Genomic DNA, 22,485 nt, shown 5'->3' with positions numbered 1-22,485 from the left:
TGGTTTTCCAGCTGGGTCTGTGAGCTCATCTTCAAACACTGGAATAAATTGTTTACTTTTGGTACTGTTAAAGGACTTGAAGAATGTACATTTTTATAGCATTTTCACATCTTCAGTGTGCTTTACAGCCAATGGACTACCCTTGAAGTTGTAATCACCGTAGTTTTCACAGGCAAATGCAGTAGCCAAATGGTAGACAACAAGGTCCCACAAACAAGATGAGATAAATCACCAGTTAATCTGTTTTTGGTGGTATTGGTTGAGGGATAAATATTAGCCAGGACACCAGGAGAACTCCCCTACTCTTCTTTGAATAGTGCTATGGGATCATTTACATCTACCTAAACTGTCAGATAGGACCTTGGTTTAACATCACATCTAAAAGACACCACTTCCAACAGTGCAGCAGTCCCTCAGTACTACACTGAAGGGTTCAGCCTGGATTATGTGCTCAAGTCCTGGAGTTGGGCTTGAACCCACAACCATCTAACAAGGTGGCAACCACTGGGCCAAGAATGACACTGCTAGGTATGTCTGTGGGAGTGTTGAATAAGTCCTGGCTCTGCTTTAAAAGCCTAAAAATATTAGCCAATCAAGCATTATATATTGTCCATTATAAATTGTGATGTAACAAATTGCCAATCAAAGTGCTGCATCCTTGTTTGACCAGTACTTTATAGGATGAATTCACTAATCACGGAGGCCCAGCGGGAGCCAAGCTACAATGGAGCACAGGTCACAAAAATGGTGCTACAGCTTTGTAGTCCTGTCTCCGACCTGCACGCCCTTCAAGCATAGCTCCTCTCTATCCAATCCATCGGAGGCCAGTTAATCTTTCATTTCTCCGAATTGGCAGGACAGGACAGCAAGAATGTGAATTCACTCCAATAAATAGCTCAAATACTATAATTCACTATTTTTGTTTATATTACTTTTTTATTATTGAATCCCACACATAACAATACATAATATCCTCATCCATGCTTTTGTCATCTCAAGGCTCCATTTCTCCAGTGTTCTCCGCACTAACCTCTCAAGCTCCTCCTCGTCAGGTTCCATGTGTACACCGACGACACCCAGCTCAACCTCACCACCACCTCCCTCAACCCCTCCACTGCCTCTGATTTGTCACGCTGCTTGTCCAACATCCAGTATTGGATGAACAGAAGGACCAATATCCCATATCCACACCATCATTAAGACCGCCTACGTCCACCTCTGTAACATCGCCCGTCTCCGCCCTGCCTCATCTCATCCATGACTTTGTTACCTCTAGACTTGACTATTCCAATGCTCTCCTGGCCGGCCTCCCGTGTTGCACCCTCCATAAACTTGAGCTCATCTAAATCTCTGCTGCCTGTATGCTAACTCGCACCAAGCTCTGTTCACCCATCACCCCTGTGCTCGCTGACTTACATTTGCTCCCGGTCCAGCAATGCCTCGACTTTAAATTTCTCATTTTTGTTTTTAAATCCCTCCTTGGCCTCGCCCCTTCCTATCTCTGTAACTTCCTCCAGCCCTGCAACCCTCCAAGATCTCTGCACTCCTCCAATTCTGGACTCTTCCACATTCCCGATTTTCATTGCTCCACCATTGGCGGCCGTGCCTTCAACTGCCTAGGCCCTAAGCTCTGGAATTCCCTCCCTAAACTCTCTACCTCGCTCTCCTCCTTTAAGATGCTCCTTAAAACCTAGCTTTTTGGCCAAGTTTTTGGTCACCTGTCCTAATATCTCTTTATGTGGCTCGGTGTCAAATTTTGTTCGATAACGCTCCTGTGAAGTGACTTGGGACATTTTACTATGTTAAGAAACACCAACTCATAGAACCATACAGCACAGAAGGAGGCCATTCAGTCCATGCCAGCTCTTTGAAAAATCTATCCCATTAGTCCCACTCCTCTGCTCTATCCTCACATCCCTGAAATTTTTTCCTTTTCAAATATTTATCCAATTCCCTTTTGAAAGTTACTATTGAATCTGCTTCCACCACCCTTTCAGGCAGTGCATTCCAGATCATAACAACTCGCTGCATAAAAAAATTATGATCATCTCCCCTTTGGTTCTTTTGCCAATTATCTTAAATTCGTGTCCTTTGGTTACCGACCCTCCTGCCAGTGGAAACAGTTTCCCCTTATTTACTCTATCAAAACCCTTCATCCAAAACTTAGGCGCCAGCATCCTGTCCCTGATATAAGTCCCACTCATCTATCAAACTTGACCTTGATGAGCTCAATGGGCTCCCTGTCTCCCAACACATTAACTTCAAAATTCTTGCCTTCATCTACAAATCCCTCCATGGCCCTCGCATCATCCTACCGGCACCAGCCGTCCTTATACCTGTCTGAATGGCATGCAATTAGTACCAAATTCAGAGCAATGTAATGCTACAGGCTTTAGTGCTGAATTTAAAGCAGTATTATGCTACAGGCCTTAGTGCTGAATTCGAGCCAGTGATATGCTACAAGCCTTAGTGCTGAATTTGGGCCAATGTTGTGCTGTAGGCCCATGCCCATTCACAACAGAAGAGACTTCCATCCCACCAATTTGGGCTGGACTAGAATCCACATCCCAGAGGTAAAAGGCCAGTATCTAAACCACTGTGCACCCAGTTCCCTCTCATCTCTCCTTCTGAAGCAGGAAACAATGAATGATAATTTGGAAACTAAAGGAATGAACTAAAACGTAGGGACAAAATACAGATCAAAAAGCCAAGAAATATTAAATATATTTAGTACAGAAATGCTATTGTAGCCCTGAATGGATGAACTTCAGAAAACAGTGTATATGTGAGAGCTGGAGGAAAATCTTCCAGTTCCTGCAAACAGGGAAATAGTTTCTGGTGGATTTTAAGATAAGCAGATCTTCTACGACAACTTCTTTATGACACCATCATGGTGTCAAAAACATCAGTAAGAACAGGACAGATTAACCTTTTTATTCCATAAACTGTATGCTGTCTGATACTCTTATCAGTCAGTGGGCTAAATGCCATCAGCTGAGATCTAGACACTAGCTCTTCAAAACTGCTCTTGCTGGCCACCAGTGACCTCCCCAGCCCCCTGCCCAAAATACCCAAATTATAAGCAAGGGTCTCTCCAATCCTGCTTCGTTTCAAACTAGAACTCCACCCTCACAAGTCAGCTCAACAAACCTAAATTTTAAGTGCACCAATTGGAACTAATAAGAAACCATGAGAAAGAACGAACTTGCGCATATATATACATACACATGTGTATATATATATATTCACACACAGAGCCTTTCACAACCTCACGCCATTCCCGAGTGTTTCACAGCCAATGAAGTGCTTTTTGAAGTGTGTAGCCACTGTTGTAATGTAGGAAATGTGCCAGCTGATGGGCAAACAGCAAGATATCACAAAGAGAATGAGATTAATGACCACACAACCTGTTTTAGTGATGTTGGCTGAGGGATAAATATCAGGCCAGAAACCTGGAGAACTCCCCTGCTCTTCTTCGAATAGCACCATGGGAACTTATTACATCATTCAAAAGGGCGGATGGGGCCTCATGTCTCAGCTGAAAGATGGCACTTCTGACAGTACAGCACTCCCTCAGTACTGCACTGAAGGGTCAGCCTAGATTATGTGCTCAAATCTGTGGAGTGGGGGTTTGAACCCATGACCTAGAGACAAGAGTGCTACCACCGAGCCAGGGCTGCCACTACATTATAATATTACATAATTAACCAGTCTTTAGTTACGACACACAGCCCACAAGTTTCCCGCACACACCTAAACCTGCTCCTCTTCTTAATAAGCTCACTACATGACTCTCCTAATCACTTTGTTGAACAGAACTAAATCATCAGCTATTAATAACAAAGGCTCCTTAACACCCTATTCATAATTGCAAACAGGAGTTTATCCATTGAAAGAATCAAATGATTCCTCTTTGCTAGATTCTGAATTGATTACTTGCTCAGACCAGGGATAATTCAAAGGCTTGAGATGTCTGGCTAATATAAACAGACAGGTGATCACAATAATATGTCCATCCATGCTCCGATAACTCCCACCCTATAGCACAGAATTGCCCTGACCTGGTATTTCTCTGCTTAAGTTTAGTAAATCAAACAAGTGGGGAATGGGGGGGGGGGGGGGCGGGGGAGGAAGTGCCATGCAGAAGAGCAAAGGCTCTCATGGGAGAACAGGAACAGGCCAAGAATGGGCAGTCATGCTTTTTCCTGCCTCCTGGTACAATTTCATGAAACTGCCATGGTGAATTGAAGGTGTTGAGCACAGATTGTGCTTTTAGGTTCTCAATATCAACAAGAGGGTAACTTTAATGACCAGAAAATCACACTGGCCGAGCTGACCTCTGCGTCAAAGTTCAGAAATGTGCTCCCATCACTCAAAGGTAGGAAGAGGGATGAGGTCCTGCAGGAAGACTTTAAGGAGTTAGGAAAGAGAGTAAGAAGCAGGATCTCAAAGGTAGTAATCTTTGGATTACTCCTGGTGCCACTCGCTAGTGAGTATAGAAATAGGAGGATAGAGCAAATGAATATGTGGCTGGAGAGATGGTGCAGGAGGGAGGACTTTAGATTCCTGGGGCATTGGGACCGGTTCTGGGGTAGGCGGGACCTGTACAAGCCAGACGGGTTGCACCTCAACAGGGCCGGGACCAATATCCGTGCGGGGAGGTTTGCTAGTGCTATTGGGGACGGTTTATCAATTAGCTTGGCAGGGGGATGAGAACCTGAGTGTAGATTCAGACGGGACAGAATCAGAACTGGAGACAGAAGGCAGAAAATTAGTAAGTGACTTAGAAAGGCCGAGGAAACAAAGGTTAGAAAATAAACAGCAAGGGAGTTTGGCATTGCTTAAAGGTAAATACCTCAATGCAAGGAGTATAGTGAATAAGGCAGGTCAGCTGAGGACACAGATAGACACGTGGCAGTATGATATCTTAGCTATATTACAGAAACATGGTTTAAAGAGGGGCAGGCATGGCAGCTCAAAGTTCCTGGTTACAGGGTTTTCAGATGAGATAGAGAAGGGGATAAAAACGGAGGGGTGGTGGCAATTTTGGTTAAAGAAACAATTGTAGCTGTGAGGAGGGATGATACATTAGAAGGATCATCAAATGAGGCTATATGGGTTGAGCTAAGGAACAAAAAAGGGGCAGTCACACTACTGGGAGTGTACTATAGAGTGTACTATAGAACCCCAAGCAGTCAGAGGGAGATAGAAGAGCAAATATGTAGGCAAATTTCTGAGAAGTGCAAAAACAATAGGGCAGTAATAGTAGGGGATTTCAACTACCCCAATATTAACTGGGATACAAACAGTGTGAAGGGTATAGAGGGCACAAAATTCTTAAATTGCATTCCGGAGAACTTTTTAAGCCAGTACGTAGCAAGCCCAACAAGAGAGGGAACAGTTCTGGATTTAGTTTTAGGAAATGAGGCTGAGCAGGTGGAAGGAGTATCAGTGGGAGAGCATTTTGATGGTAGTGATCATAATTCAGTTAGTTTTAGCATAGTTATGGAAAAGAACAAAGATAGAACAAGAGTTAAAGTTCTCAATTGGGGAAAGGCCAATTTTACTAAGCTAAGAAGTGATTTAGCAAAAGTGGACTGGAAACAGCTACTTGAAGGTAAATCAATGTCAGAGCAGTGGGAGGCATTCAAGGGGAAGATTCAAGGGTGCAGAGTAAACATGTTCCCACAAAGAAAAAGGATGGGGCTGCCAAACCTAGTGCCCCTTGGATATCAAGGAGCATACAGGGTAAGATAAGGCAGAAAAGGAAAGCTTATGTCAGACATCGAGAACTCAATACTACAGAAAGCCGAGAAGAGTATAGAAAGTGCAGGGGTGAAATTAAAAAGGAAATTAGGAAAGCAAAGAGAGGGCATGAAAAAATATTGGCAAGTTAAGTCAAGGAAAACCCAAAGATGTTTTATAAATACATTAAGAGCAAGAGGATAACTAAGGAAAGAGTAGGGCCTATTAGAGACCAAAAAGGTAACCTATGTGTGGAGGCAGAAGATGTTGGGGGTATGGTTCTTAATGAATACTTTGCGTCTGTCTTCACAAAAGAGAGGGACGATGCAGATATTGTAGTTAAGGAGGAGGAGTGCGAAATATTGGATGGGATAAACTTAGTGAGAGAGGAAGTATTAAGGGGATTAGCATCTTTGAAAGTAGGTAAATCAACAGGGCCTGATGAAATGTATCCCAGGCTGTTAAAAGAAACAAGGGAGGAAATAACGGAGGCTCTGGCCATCATTTTCCAAACCTCACTGGATACAAGCATGGTACCGGAGGATTGGAAGACTGCAAATGTACCATTGTTTAAAAAGTGAGCGAGGGATAGACCGAATAATTACAGGCCAGTCGGTCTAACCTCGGTGATGGGCAAATTATTGGAATCAATTCTGAGGGACAGGATAAACAGTCACTTAGAAAGGCACGGAATAATCAAGGACAGTCAGTGTGGATTTGTTAAGAGAAGGTCATGTCTGACTAACTTGATTGAATTTTTTGAGGAGGTAATAAGGAGAGTCGATGAGGGTAGTGCATTTGATGTAGTCTACATGGATTTTAGCAAGGCTCTTGACAAGGTCCCACATGGCAGACTGGTCAAAAAAGTAAAAGCCCATGGGCTCCAAGGGAGAGTGGCAAGTTGGATCCAAAATTGGCTCAGTGGCAGGAAGCAAAGGGTAATGGTCGACGGGTGTTTTTGTGACTGGAAGGCTGTTTCCAGTGGGGTTCCGCAGAGCTTAGTACCACGTCCCTTGCTTTTTGTGATATATATTAATGATTTGGACTTAAATGTAGGGAGCATAATTATGAAGTTTGCAGATGATACAAAAATTGGCCGTGTGGTTGATAGTGAGGAGGAAAGCTGTAGACTGCAGGAAGATATCAATGGACTGGTCAGGTGGGAAAAAAAGTGGCAAATGGAATTCAATCCAGAGAAGTGTGAGGTAATGCATCTGGGAAGGGCAAACAAGGCAAGGGAGTACACAATAAATGGGAGGATACAAAAAGGTGTAAACGTGAGGGACTTTGGAGTGCATGTCCACAGATCCGTGAAGGCAGCAGGACAGGTAGATATGGTAGTTAAGAAGGCATGTGGAATACTTTCCTTTCTTAGCTGAGGCGTAGAGTGTAAGAGCAGGGAGGTTATGCTGGAACTGCATAAAACACTGGTTAGGCCACAGCTTGAGTACTGTGTACAGTTCTGGTCGCCACATTACAGGAAGGATGTAATTGCACAAGAGAGGTTACAGAGGAGATTTACGAGGATGTTGCCAGGACTGGACTGAATTTTAGCTATCACGAAAGATTGGATAGGCTAGAGTTGTTCTCTTTGGAACAGAGGAGGCTGAGGGGTGATTTAATTGAGGTGTACAAAATTATGAGGGGCCTAAATGGAGTGGATAGGAAGGACCTATTTCCCTTAACAGAAAAGTCAATAACCAGGGGGCATAGATTTAAAATGATTGATAGAAGGATTAGAGGGGAGCTGAGAAAAAAAATTTTCACCCAACCATCTTCAGCTGCTTCATCAATGATTTCCCTCCATCATAAGGTCAGAAATGGGGATGTTTGCTGATGATTGCACAGTGTTCAGTTCCATTCGCAACCCCTCAAATAATGAAGCAGTCTGAGCCCGCATGCAGCAAGACCTGGACAACATCCAGGCTTGGGCTCATAAGTGGCAAGTAACATTCGCGCCAGACAAGTGCCAGGCAATGACCATCTCCAACAAGAGAGTGTCTAACCACCTCCCCTTGACATTCAACGGCATTATCATCGCCGAATCCCTCACCATCAACATCCTAGGGATCACCATTGACCAGAAACTTAACTGGACCAGCCATATAAATACTGTGGCTACAAGAGCAGGTCAGAGGCTGGATATTGTGTGGCGAGTGACTCACCTCCTGGCTCCCCAAAGCCTTTCCACCATCTACAAGGCACAGGTCAGGAGTGTGATGGAATACTCTCCACTTGCCTGGAAGAGTGCAGCTCCAACAACACTCAAGAAGCTCAACACCATCCAGGACAAAGCAGCCCGCTTGATTGGCACCCCATCCACCACCCTAAATATTCACTCCCTTCATCACCGGCGCACTGTGGCTGCAGTGTGTACCATCCACAGGATGCACTGCAGCAACTCACCAAGGCTTCTTCGACAGCACCTCCCAAACCCGCGACCTCTACCACCTAGAAGGATAAGGGCAGCAGGCACATGGGAACAACACCACCTACACATTCCCCTCCGAGTCACACACCATCCCGACTTGGAAATATATCGCCGTTCCTTCATCGTCGCTGGGTCAAAATCCTGGAACTCCCTTCCTAACAGCACTGTGGGAGAACCTTCACCACACGGACTGCAGTGGTTCAAGAAGGCGGCTCACCACCACCTTCTCAAGGGCAATTAGGGATGGGCAATAACTGCTGGCCTCGCCAGCGACGCCCTCATCCCATGAACGAATAAAAAAAATCCCAGAGGGTGGTGGGGGTCTGGAACTCACTGCCTGAAACAGTGGTAGAGGCAGAAACCCCCAACTCGTTTAAAAAGTATCTAGATGTGTACCTGAAGTGCCATGTCCTACATGGCTACGGGCTAAGTGCTGTAAAATGGGATTAGGCTGGATGGCTCATTTTCAGCCGGCACGGGCACGATGGGCCCAATGGTCTCCTTCTGTGCCGTGAATTTTCTGTGATTCTATGAAAGCTCTGTGCCAGAAACACTAACTCTCCCACACCCTTCATCCCACAATTGGCAGCAGTGGCATCAGCCCATCTAGGCCCTAAGCTCTGGAATTCCCTCCCTAGACCTCTCCACCTTTCTCTCCTCTTTAAAGACACTCCTTCAGAACTATTCTTTGACCAAGTTTTTAGTCATCTGTCCGAACAGTTCTGATTGGATAGCCAGAAAGTGAAGGATTGAATAGAATCATAGAATCATAGAAAGGTTACAGCACAGAAGGAGGCCATTCGCCCCATCGAGTCCGCACTGGCTCAATGCAAGAGCAATCCAGCTAGTCCCACTCCCCCACCCTATCCCCGTAGCCTTGCAATTTTTTTTCCTTTCAGGTAATTATCCAGTTCCCTTTTGAAGACCATGATTGAATCTACGTCCACCACCACCACCTCGGGCAGTGCATTCCAGATCCTAACCACTCGCTGTGTAAAAAAGCTTTTCCTCATGTCACCTTTGGTTCTTTTGTCAATCACTTTAAATCCACGTCCTCTGGTTCTTGACCCTTCTGCCAATGGGAACACTTTCTCTCTATCTAGTCTGTCAAGACCCTTCATGACTTTGAATACCTCTATCAAATCTCCTTGCAACCGTCTCTGTTCCAAGGAGAACAACCCCAGCTTCTCCAGTCTATCCACATAACTAAAGTCCCTCATCCTTGGAATCATTCTAATTATTCTTATCTGCACCCTCTCAAAGGCCTTCAAATCTTTCCTAAAGTGCCGTGTCCACAACTGGACACAATACTCCAGTTGTGGCTGAACCAGTGTTTTATAAAGGTTCATCATGACTTTCACACTTTTGTACTCTATACCTCTATTTATAAAGCCCAGGATCCCGTGTGCTTTTTTAACTGCTTTCTCAACCTGCCCTGACACCTTCAACAATTTGTGCACATATACCCCCAGATCTCTCTGTTCCTGTACCATTTTTAAAGGGTACCCTTTATATTGCCTCTCTTCGTTCTTCCTACAAAACTGTATCACTTTGCAATTTTCTGCGTTAAATTTCATCTACCACGTGTCCGCCCATGCCCCCAGCCAATCCATATCCTCTTGAAGTCTATCACTATCCTCCTCACTGTTTACTACCCTTCAAGTTTTGTGCATCTACAAATTTTGAAATTGTGCCCTGTACAACCAAGTCCAAGTCATTAATATATATCAAGAAAAGCAGTGGTCCTAGTACCGACCCCTGGGGAACATCACTGTACACCTCCCTCCAGTCCGAAAAACAACCGTTCACCACTACTCTCTGTTTCCTGCCACTTAGCCAATTATGTATCCATGTTGCTATTGCCCCCTTTATTCCATGGGCCACAATCTTGATGATAAGCCTAACATGCGGCACTTTATCAAACGCCTTTTGAAAGTCTATATACACCACATCAACTGCATTGCCCTCATCTACCCTCTCTGTTACCTCGTCAAAAAACGCTATCAGGTTAGTTAAACACGATTTGCCTTTAACAAATCCATGCTGGCTTTCCCTAATCAATCCACACTCGTCCAATTGACTGTTAATTCTGTCCAGGATTATTGTTTCTAAAAGTTTCCCCACCACTGAGGTTAAACTGACTGGACTATAGTTGCTGGGTTTATCCTTACACCCTTTTTTGAACAAGGGTATAACATAAGCAAATCTCCAGTCCTCTGGCACCACCCCTGTATCTACAGAAGTTTGGAAGATTATGGCCAGTACCTCTGCAATTTCCACCTTTACTTCCCTCAGCAACCTAGGATGCATCCCATCCGGACTGGGTGACTTATCTACTTTAAGTACAGCTAGCTTTTCTAGTACCTCTTCTTTATCAATTTTTAACCCATCCTGTATCTCAACTATATCTTCCTTTCCTGAGACTCTGGCAGTATCTACTTCCTTGGTAAAGACAGATGCAAAGTACTCATTTAGTACCTCAGCCATCCCCTCTGCCTCCATGAGTAGATATCCTTTATGGTCCCTAATCGGCCTCACCCCTCCTCTCACTACCCACTTACTGTTAACATGCCTGTAGAAGACTTTTGGATTCCCTTTTATGTTGGCCGCCAGTCTATTCTCATACTGTCTCTTTGCCCCTCTTATTTCCTTTTTCACTTTCCCTCTGAACTTTCTATATTCTGCCTGGTTCTCACTTGTGTTATCAACCTGACATCTGTCACACGCCCCTTTTTCTGTTTCATCTTACTCTCTATCTCTTTTGTCATCCAGGGAGCTCTGGCTTTAGTTGCCCTTTCTTTCTCCCTCGTGGGAATGTGCCTAGACTGTACCCGAACTATCTCCTCGTTAAAGGCCGCCCACTGTTCAATTACAGTTTTGCCTGCCAATCTTTGATTCCAATTTACCCGGCCCAGATCTGTTCTCATCCCACTGAAATTGGCCCTCCTCTAATTGAGTATTTTTACTTTAGAGTGGTCCGTGTCTTTTTCCATAGCTATTCTAAACCTTATGATACTATGATCACTGCTCCCTAAATGCTCCCCCACTGACACTTTCTCCACTTGGCCCGCCTCATTCCCTAGAACCAAGTCCAGCAATGCCTCCTTCCTCGTTGGGCCGGAAACGTACTGGTCAAGAAAGTTATCCTGCACGTATTTCAAAAATTCCTCCCCCTCTCTGCCCCTTATATTATTGTTATTCCAGTCTATATTAGGATAATTGAAATCTCCCGTTATCACTACTCTATAGCTTTTGCATCTCTCTGTAATTTTCCTACAAATTTGTTCCTCTACATCCTTCCCACTAATTGGTGGCCTGTAGAATACACACAGTAGTGTAATGGCACCTCTTCTATTTCTTAACTCTAACCAAATAGATTTTGTCCTTGACCCCTCCAGGACATCCTCTCTCTCCAGTACTGCAATATTCTCCTTAATCAATATTGCCTCCCCCCTCCTTTCTTTCCTTCCCTATCTTTCCTGAACACCTTGTATCCAGGAATATTTAGTACCCAATTCTGTCCTTTTTTGAGCCAGGTCTCCGTTATCGCCATGACATCGTATTCCCATGTGGCGATTTGCGCCTGCAGCTCACCAACCTTTTTTACCAAGTTTTGTGTGTTTACACACATGGACTGCAAACCAGTCTTGGACTTTCTTGTACTCTCTCTTAGTCTGATCTCACCTAATACTGTACTATTTCTTGCTCTAGTGCTATCTTTCTCCCCCGATCCTTCGTGCCCCTTGTTTCTCCTTTCCATTGCTACATCCTGGTGCCCATCCACCTGCCAAATTAGCTTAAACCCCCCCCACCCCCCACAATACTAGCGAACCTCCCCGCGAGGACATTGGTCCCAGCTCCATTGAGGTGCAACCCATCTGGCCTGTACAGGTCCCACCTTCCCCATAACTGGTCCCAATGCCCCAGGAATCTAAAGCCCTCCCTCCTGCACCATCGCTCCAGCCACGCATTCATCTGCTCGATCCTCCTATTTCTATACTCACTAGCATGTGGCACCGGGAGTATTCCGGAGATTACTACCTTTGAGGTCGTGCTTCTTAATCTCTTTCCTAACTCCTTAAAATCTGCCTGCAGGACCTCCTCCCTCTTTCTACCTATGTTGTTGGTACCGTTATGGACCACAACCTCTGGTTGTTCACCACCCCCCGCCCCACCCCAGAATGTTCTGCAGCCGCTCAGTGACATCCTTGACCCTGGCACCAGGGAGGTAACATACCATCCTGGAATCATGTCTGGGCCACAGAAATGTCTGTCTGCTCCCCTAACTACAGAATCGCCTAGCACTATTGCTCTCCTGACCGTTCTCCTGCCACCCTGTACAGCTGAGCCACCACAGTGCTGTGGACTTGGCTCTGGCTGCACTCCACAGAGGAACCCTCTCCCTCACCAGTATTCAGAACTGAATACAGGTTAGAGAGTGAGAAGCACTCAGGGGACTTCTGCACTACCTACCTGGTTCTCCTCGTCTTTGGTGGTCACCCAGTCCCTCTCTGCCTGCACTTTCTTAAGCTGTGGGGTGACCACCTCCTGAAACGTGCTATCCACGTAGCTCTCAACCTCGCAGATACACTGCAGTGAAATACAAACTTTATTTGCTGGGATTCACATTACACCCAATGCATCCCTCACATAAAAACCCACATCCTCTCCCCAAGCTTATTCCCTTATATATGGGAGCCAGAGAGTTCCCAATTGCTCATGCAGTTCATTTATATATAATTAACACTGATGATGCCCTGAAATGTTAACTCTGTTTCTATCTCCACAGATGCTGCCTGACCTGCTCAGTGTTTCCAGCATTTTCAGTTTCTATTTCTAACAGTTCCCTCTTTGGCTCGTGTCAATTTTTTAACTGATCACACTTCTGTGAAGCGCCTTGGGACGTTTTCCTACATCAAAGGTACTATATAAAGGTATATATAAATGCAAGTTGTTGTTGTTGTACAACTTAAAAGGTATAAGGAAATACTCCTCTTAAAAGAGTAACATTTATAATCAATAATCGTCCCAATAGGAATAAGGGTAAATCAGGATTTAAGATCCAAGCTTATATGATTGTATGAAAGTCATGATGGTGCCACCAAAATAATGCATACACACTACCTGAATCAATAGATTCTGCCTAGAACAAATACCTTAAGCTTTCAACCCACTTATATTGGCATGTAATCATTAACAAGGTTTCACTAGTGTAAGCCCAAGCGAAATAAAGATTCAGGCTTGAACAGAGTAGGAAAAGGTCCAAAACAAAAGCAAAATACTGCAGATGCTGGAAATCTGAAATAAAAACATTAAGAGCTGGAAAACATCGATCAGGTCAGACAGCATCTGTGGAGAGAGAAACAGAGTTAACGTTTCAGGTCGATGATCTTTGTAGTTCTGATGAAAAGTCATCGACCTAAGACGTTGGCCCAGGTATTTGCAGGGGGGCAGGGATGGTGCAGAGGATGCCGAAAATGGCAGAAGTACCCGGCAAGGCCGGGAACGCAAAGGTCCTATTGAATTTAACGGCAGAACCTCATTATCATTCTTTTCTTCTGATTCCCGCCCAACAACCGGCCAAATTGATAGCCTAGAACGGCAGGAGGCTACAGCTGGGGACCCTTGGGGATGGTCTCCAGCAATCAGGAGGGGGCATCATAAGAACATAAAAACTTAAGAAATAGGAGCAGGAGTGGTCCATATGGCCCCTCGAGCCTGCTCTGCCATTCAATAAGATCATGGCTGATCTTCTACCTCAACTCCATTTTCCCGCCCAATCCCCATATCCCTTGACTCCCCTAGTGTCCAAAAAGCTATTGATCTCAGCTGGTTGGGAAGGTCAGTGTTCGGAGCTTGTGGGAGGAGGTTGGCCGCAATTGTGGGATGGAGAGGCCACGATTGGAACTTATTGGCGGGGGGGGTGCAGGCCACCGCTGCAGGGGGGGGAAGGTTGGCGATCGAGGCTTGGGCTGAAGGGAGAGAGGCCATCAGGGCTTGAGGGGGGAGCTCGGCGATCAGGGCTTGTGGGGAGTTGGATCAGTCACAATCGGTAAAGGAGAGGCCAAAAGCTTCCTTGAGGAGCCAGGGTAGAGCACTCCTACTCCCCTTGGCCCACGAAGAGTGCTGAAAAAGGCACTTACCTTGTGGAGCCGGCAGCCTTCCTTTCACTGCCGGGTTTCCTGACCCTGGGGAACCCGTGCAGCAACTGTTAAAGTTAAATCGGGCTCCCAATTGCACTGTGGGAGCGCGATTTAAAGATGTTATTTAAGTGCCCGCTTCTTCATGGCGGACACTTTGACACCACGAAACCCGCCGCTGTAAAAACAGGGATGGGCGCATACTTGGCAGGTTGGGGTCATGTTCCCCGTTTTTTCATTTTTAACATCCACCACCCCGCCCCGACCCTCTCTCACCCCCCATTAGGGGGGTTAATATCGAGGCCATTCATTCTAGCACAGTGAATGTGAGGTTAGCATTCTGGTCTTAGTTGAGCTGTCCGGATCAGTGACGGGAGCAATACAATTGGCCTCAGTGCCTCTGAGATCGGGAGGGGAAAACAAAAATCAGCCAGGTTTCCTATTCATGAACCCGATCCAGTGACTTCTGTTTGAATCCTGATAATTGACAGATAATTGGTTTGAAAGAAAATATGTAAACCAGAGTGGCCAGTGGTTTACCAGATGTAACCCATAAGAGTTGAGTCATCACAGCTGAGAGCACAAGTGAGGGATGCAAGAAACCACCATCTCAAAAGCTTGTCCTGTTGACATTCTACACACCAGCAGTTTTAGTGATTGAACGTATTTAAAGAGCGTGGTCTTTATAAAAAGTATTTGGCAATTTTTATTTTGCACTGAAGGTGGGGAAGAGCCAAAAGGTCCCGATTATCACAATGATATCACATGTAAATAGTGCGATAATGAGGTTTTTTTTTATTCGTTCATGGGATGTGGGTGTCGCTGGCGAGGCCAGCAGTTATTGCCCATCCCTAATTGCCCTTGAGAAGGTGGTGGTGAGCCACTTTCTTGAACCACTGCAGTCCGTGTGGTGAAGGTTCTCCCACAATGCTGTTAGGTAGGGAGTTCCACGATTTTGACCCAGCGACAATGAAGGAACGGCGATATATTTCCAAGTCAGGGTGGTGTGACACTTGGAGGGGAACGTGCAGGTGGTGTTGTTCCCATGTGCCTGCTGCTCTTGTCCTTCCAGGTGGTAGAGGTCGTGGGTTTGGGAGGTGCTGTCGAAGAAGCCTTGGTGAGTTGCTGCAGTGCATCCTGTGGATGGTACACACTGCAGCCACTGTGCACCGGTGGTGAAGGGAGTGAATTTTTAGGGTGGTAGATGGGGTACCAATCAAGCGGGCTGCTTTGTCCTGGATGGTGTTGAGCTTCTTGAGTGTTGTTGGAGCTGCACTCATCCAGGCAAGTGGAGAGTATTCCATCACACTCCTGACTTGTGCCTTGTAGATGGTGGAGAGGCTTTGGGGAGCCAGGAGGTGAGTCACTCACCACAGAATACCCAGCCTCTGACCTGCTCTTGTAGCCACAGTATTTATATGGCTGGTCCAGTTAAGTTTCTGGTCAATGGTGACCCCCAGGATGTTGATGATGGGGGATTCGGCGATGGTAATGCCGTTGAATGTCAAGGGGAGGTGGTTAGACTCTCTCTTGTTGGAGATGGTCATTGCCTGGCACTTGTGTGGTGCGAATGTTACTTGCCACTTATCAGCCCAAGCCTGGATGTTGTCCAGGTCTTGCTGCATGCGGGCTCGGACTGCTTCATTATCTGAGGTGTTGCGAATGGAACTGAATACTATGCAATCATCAGCGAACATCCCCATTTCTGACCTTATGATGGAGGGAAGGTCATTGATGAAGCAGCTGAAGATGGTTGGGCCTAGGGCACTGCCCTGAGGAACTCCTGCAGCAATGCCCTGGGGCTGAGATGATTGGCCTCCAACAACCACTACCATCTTCCTTTGTGCTAGGTATGACTCTAGCCACTGGAGAGTTTGCCCCCAGATTCCCATTGACTTCAATTTTACTAGGGCTCCTTGGTGCCACACTCGGTCAAATGCTGCCTTGAAGTCAAGGGCAGTCACTCTCACCTCAGGAATTCAGCTCTTTTGTCCATGTTTGGACCAAGGCTGTAATGAGGTCTGGAGCCGTTTGCATCATTTACATCATCACAAAAGTGATATCCTTTAAAAGTAGTATCAATACCAGGTTTGAGTGCTCAGTACTTGGGTAGCCTTTCATACCCAGGTTGACATGTTATTGGATATTTAAACTGGATAATTAAACTGTACCTCTGGTACTGTCATGTAGTCTTAATTTAGAATACATGACCTCCTGACCCTGCATAAAAGCAAAAGTTACAAAAGAAAAATGGATTATTATCCAATTATCCCTTATATTGATTTTTTCTCATTAAATTATCAGACCTGTCGACTCTTATTTATTGGAACTGAAGCTCACTCGATTTGGTTCAAAATGGAAACTTTTTTGAGGTGGATCAGGACTAAAAATAAAGGTACTCCACAGGGTAAATTCGCAGACTCTGTGTCCCCAGCTAGGAGCCATGCTTGAAGAGAACACATGTCAGTGTAGTGTCACTGCTGCATTATAACCCTATGTCCAACCCACACTCCCATCGAGCATGGCTCCCTGCTGGATCAGTGAATTGGCCCTCATGTGCAATTTGTCAATTCTTTTTGATCCTGAATCTCACTCCTAACATTTCCCTGATGTTGACAATTCTGTAAATTACACATGAATCAAAACCAAATGTTTTTTTGTGTACCTTTCACCCTCATTGCTGTTGCTAAGAATGGCACAACTCCTTTGACTTTTGTGTGTGTCATACATTACACTACATGTGACAGCTGGAGTGATGTAGCAATGGGCATAAGTTCAAACATTCCCTTTATATCAGTGAACTTACATGACCAAGTTGCAGTGCTGGCTGGCGACCAATAAGAGCAAAAGGATTAATAAACACCTAAAGTCCATCCTATAGTGCAGTTTTGAGACCAAAGCTGCACCAACATCTGTCTAAATCCAGTCCCAAAAGTGAATCGAACTCCTTGGAAAATGAATTCACTGCCAAAAGTTGGTTTCATCATGGCCTCCTGTTAGGCCATCTGCAATAGTATTGCTAGCTGGCCCCTTGACTGGAATGTTACCACTTCGTACTTACAGTAACCAAAGCGTTGTGGACACAGTGTTAACAAATATACTTATTCACCAGATCATACAGTAATGAGTCCAAATGCTTCTAAAGAAAGTCTAGGAAATGTGTCAGCCTTAGCTCAGCAGTAGTGTTATTGCCGCTAAGCCAGAAGGTTGTTGGTTTCAGCCCCCCACTCCAGAGACTTGAGCAGGTATCTAGGCTGACATTTCAGTGCAGTACTGAGGGAGCGCTGCACTGTTGGATGGAATGTTAAACCGAGGTCCTGTTCGCCCCTTCAGGTGGACATAAATATCCCATGGCGCCATTCAAAAAAGAGCAGGGGAATTCACATGGTGTCCTGACCAACATTTATCCTTCAACCAATATCACTAAACAAAATGTCTGGCCAGTTATCATTGCTGTTTGTGGGATTTTGCTAACCACAAATTGGCTACCATGTTTCCCTACATTACAACAGTGACTGCACTTCAAAAAGTACTTCATTGGCTGTGAAGCACTTTGGGACATACTAAGTCTCTAAAAAGTGCGATGTAAATGCAAGTTCTTTCCATCTTTAGAAATTGTTGAAACCCATAAACCATGCTTAAAACAGATGGGAATATAGACGATTGTGAGATCCAATATAAGAGTCAGGTCGAGTTTCAGAGTATGCATGTGAGTGCTTAAAAAGGCGTTAAAAAAGGAAGGTTGTGTATTTTGTACAACAATAACAGCAACTTGCATTTATATAAGTACCTTTAATGTAGGAAAACATCCCAAAGCTCTTCACAGGAGCGTAATTAGACAAAAATTGGCACAGAGCCAAAGAAGGAGACATTGGGACAGGTGACCAAACTCTTTGTTAAAGAAGTTGGTTTTAAGCAATGTCTTAAAGGAGGATAGAGAGGTGAAGATGCGGAGAGGTTTACGGAGGGAATTCTAGAGGTTAGGGATGGCTGAAGGAATGGCTGCAAATGGTGAGGCGAAGGAAGTGGGGGATACACAAGATGCCAAAGTTGGAGGAACGCAGAGTTCTCAGAGGGATGGAGGAGGTTACAGAAACAGGGAGGGGTGAGGCCATGGAGATATTTAAACACAAGGATGAGAATTTTAAAATCGGGGTGTTTGTGGACCGGTAGCCAATGTAAGTAAACAAGCACAGGGGTGATGGGTGACTGGGAATTGGTGCAAGTTAGGATACGGGCAGCAGAGTTTTGGATAACCTCAAGTTTATGGAGAGTGGAAGATGGGAGGCCAGCCAGGAGAGCATTGGAATAGTTGAGTCTGGTGGTGCCAAAAGCAAGGATGAGGGTTTCAGCAGCAGATGGGGTAGGGCAGAGATGGGCAATGTTACGGAGCTGGAAGTAGGCGGTCTTTGTGATGGAACAGATGTGGGGTCAGAGCTCAGCTCAAGGTCAAATGGGATCCCAAGGTTACGAACAGTCTTGATAAGCCTGACAGTGGCCAGGGAGGGGAATGGAATTGGTGGATAGGGAATGGAGCCTGTAGCGGGATCCAAAGGCAAGGGCTTCGGTCTTCCCAATGTTTAATTGGAGGAAAATTCCAGCTCATCCAGGACTGGATATCGGACAAGCAGTCTGATAACACAGAGGCAGTGGAGGGATCGAGGGAGGTAGTGGTGAGGTATTGCTGGGTATCGTCAGCGTACATGCGGAACAGGGGCAACATATTATATGAGAAATAGGAGGGAGCCAAAGATAGATCGAGGGGCAACATGTATATGAGAAATAGGAGGGGGCCAAGGATAGATCGAGGGGCAACATGTATATGAGAATTAGGAGGGAGCCAAGGATAGATCGAGGGGCAACATGTATATGAGAATTAGGAGGGGGCCAAGGATAGATCTTTGGGGGACTCCAGAGGTAATGGTGCACAAGTAGGAAGGGAAGCCATTGCAGTAGATTCTCTGGCTACGACTGGATAGGTAAGAGTGGAGCCAGGCAAGGGAAGTCCCACTCAGCTGGACAACGGAGGTGAGGCGTTGCAGAAAGATGTCAACCATATAAAAGGCTGCAGACAGGTCATGAAAGACGAGGAAGGATGTGCACCATGGTCACAGTCACGGATAATGTAATTTGTGATTTTGATTAGGGCTGTTTCAGTGCTGTGACAGTGGCAGAAATCTGATCGGAGAGGTTCAAACATAGAATTGCGAGAAAGATGAGCATGGATTTAGAAGACAACAACACATTCAAGAACTTTGGGAGGTTGGAGATGGGGCGGTAGATTACAAGGACATGAGTGTCAAGGTGAGTCTTTGCAGAGGGGGGTAATGACAGCAAATTTGAAAGAACTATGAATGGTAACTATGGGACATGACTGTAAGATAAAGGAACTGAGTATCAAGCACCTGCAGTGTTTTATGAAAATCCTGCAGGTACCGGTGTGCACATCCCTTCGTCAGTAACATCAATTCACCAAGAACAACCAGCATTGTGTCAACATCAGAGGGATAATGAGCATTAATTCGAAAGTAACTCAGGTGTGCCTGTCTGTGACTTCTCTCAGTAATGGTACTGACACGAGGTGCAAAAATATTCACTTCGGCCAAAAATCAGACAAATGTCTCTCCTTGAGTTTACTGCTCCAATTCAATTATCATTTATATATATATATATATATTAAAGATGGGCACTATACAAAAATAAAATGTGACCAATGCCAGAAATTGGTCTTTACAAGGATGTCAGGTTCTAGAAACAAATCCATAAAGTTAGACTGACAATCTGGAATGAATTCCTGAGACCACCCACTATCCACTTTTGGCACTGCATCCAGTTAGTAGACTTGATACAGAAGCAGTGGAAATGATTCAAAACAACAGCCATCAAGAGAAATTCAGGGGCTTGATCTGTTCTCATAGGGGAAAGGACTAAGGGGGTGGAACATGATTCAAGATTTTAAAACAACAAAAGGAATGAAAAATTATGACGATGCATTTTGTGTAGAACCAGGAAAGGGAACTCTGGGATTTGACTGGATGATAAAGGAACTGAGTAAAACTCAACTTTAGGAGCAACTATTTCACACTTGGGAGTGTTAGGATAGACTGTCGCCAAAGAGAGTGAATAGGGACTAGTCTTTATGTTTCAAAAAGGAAACATACCAATTTCCTGATTCAGCAGGGAGCTGGGATAAGATAGATAACATTGATCAATAAATTAATGGCAAGCTGGTTCTTGCATTTATATAGCCCCTTTCAGAAACTTAAGACCTCCCAAAGTGCGTCACAGCCAATGAAGTACTTTTTGAAGTTGCATATCCTGCCAACTGCACCACGAGCCTCATCCACTGCTCCACACACACCGCCCATCACCCACCTACCAACAAACTCTTTCCATCAGTACGCAACTCTTCAAATCAGATGCTGCATCTCACCATCACACAGTACCAGCACAGAGTTAGTTGCCACACCAATTTCAGGTCTCCCTGCAGCCACAGTGCACCTCCCCTTTAAGAGGTGCAGGCTGCCTTTAAGTAATGCTAGTCACTCCCGATATCGGGGTCCCCTGCTGGCACGTGCAGCCAATCAATAGGTGGATATTTATGTCCACCTGAGAGGGTGGATAGGGTCTCGTTTTAACATCTCATCCAAAAGACGGCACCACTGACAGTGCATCACTCCCTCAGCACTGCACTGAAATGTTAGCCTATCTTTTTATGTTCTGACACTCTGTTTCACAAAACATGGTCCCTATTTTCACCAGTAAATCCCTTAAAGAAAGAACTGACCTCGCCATGAGATAAGATGAGGTGCAATGGACTGACCTTGACAATGACGAAGTAGTGCTTGCAACTCTCCTTCCAGGAGGACAGCTCGATTTTCTCCATGACCTGACTCATTGGCTCATTGGCATAGATGTAAACCCTGGCCTGCAGACCTTTCTCTTTCTTCACTGCATCTGCTGTCAGATTGTAAATCAATTCTGCAATGAAGCATTGAAGTATTAGTCAGTGGGGTTTGTACACCACACGTGTCTGAACAACAGCCCAACATTCAGGGACACTGAACAAGGACAATTTAGTTATGGAGGCACATCAAAGGTAATGAGATTTTACTGTCCATTAGCCTCAGTGGAATCAGTACCTGTTTACAATCATATAGATTTATGAAAAGTCACACAAAGGATGCCATGTTAGCAATGTTTTAACATACAGAACCAGTTTGCATTTAACCCACAGCTTTTGTCTACAATTCACCACATATAGTGGAAAATATTACTCAGTAGTTTTCATTCCCAAGATCAATCCATGGATCATGCTAGGACGTGAGGCAAGGGCATGTTGGATACTGAGTTTAGGCAGCACATGAGTTTCAGACCCAGTGTCCGCAAAAATTGGTGCAGATTCGAAGTTCCGACGCACTTAGCAGGACACAATAGTGGTCGCTGCTGAAGAAAGAAAGAACTGGGAGGGAGACATGAGAAGAAGAGAGAAACAGATAGACAGAGAAAGAGAGAAAGAAAGAGATAGGCAAGAGAGAGACAAGAGACAGAGGGGGTTAAATTGGTTAACTCCCAAAAACGGGCGCTGGGATCGCGGTGCGCAATTAACCCGCACCCTGTCGTTGAGATGCAGGCAGCACTTAACATTCATGCTGCCTGATGATTTCTATGATCGCTGCGTGCAGCCAGCGCTACCTGCGCTATTGATTGGCTGCACGCGCCAGCAGGGGACCCCTATATCGGGAGTGACTAGCATTACTTAAAGGCGGCCTGCGCCTCTTAAAGGGGAGGTGCACTGTGGCTGCAGGGAGACCTGAAATTGGTGTGGCAACTAACTCTGTGCTGGAAGATACTGAGGAACGGCTGGGCCTACGAGAGAGTGTGCACCAAGGACGATGCACTAGAGGCCTTGATGCAGGAGATGGACAGAGTACCTGCGGGGAGGCAGGAGGCCCTCCAGACATGTGCTGAAGAGGCAGTGAGAGGCTGTAGCGGACGAGATATATGCCAGGAGCATCACATCACTCACATGGATGCAGTGCTGGAAGAGGTTCATGATTTGACACGAGTGGTCAAGGTGAGTGGCTTCAACTGCCAAGTTGCATATCCTGCCAACTGCACCACGAGCCTCATCCACTGCTCCACACACACCGCCCATCACCCACCTAC

General features: G+C 45.4%; 1 protein-coding gene across 1 annotated transcript in view; it reads right to left on the bottom strand.

The window, feature by feature from the left end:
• Positions 1-22,485, bottom strand: part of itga9 (integrin, alpha 9) — a 382,843-nt gene that overhangs the window by 237,523 nt on the left and 122,835 nt on the right. Inside the window, exon 15 of the mRNA XM_067981373.1 lies at positions 21,140-21,297. Coding sequence (XP_067837474.1) covers positions 21,140-21,297 — 158 coding nt within the window. The remainder of the gene's footprint in view (positions 1-21,139; positions 21,298-22,485) is intronic.

Source organism: Heptranchias perlo, chromosome 3, assembly GCF_035084215.1.
Source record: "Heptranchias perlo isolate sHepPer1 chromosome 3, sHepPer1.hap1, whole genome shotgun sequence".
NCBI lineage: Eukaryota > Metazoa > Chordata > Chondrichthyes > Hexanchiformes > Hexanchidae > Heptranchias > Heptranchias perlo.
Note: the sequence above shows the minus strand (reverse complement) of the source record. Positions and strands in the feature narration are given on the sequence as shown.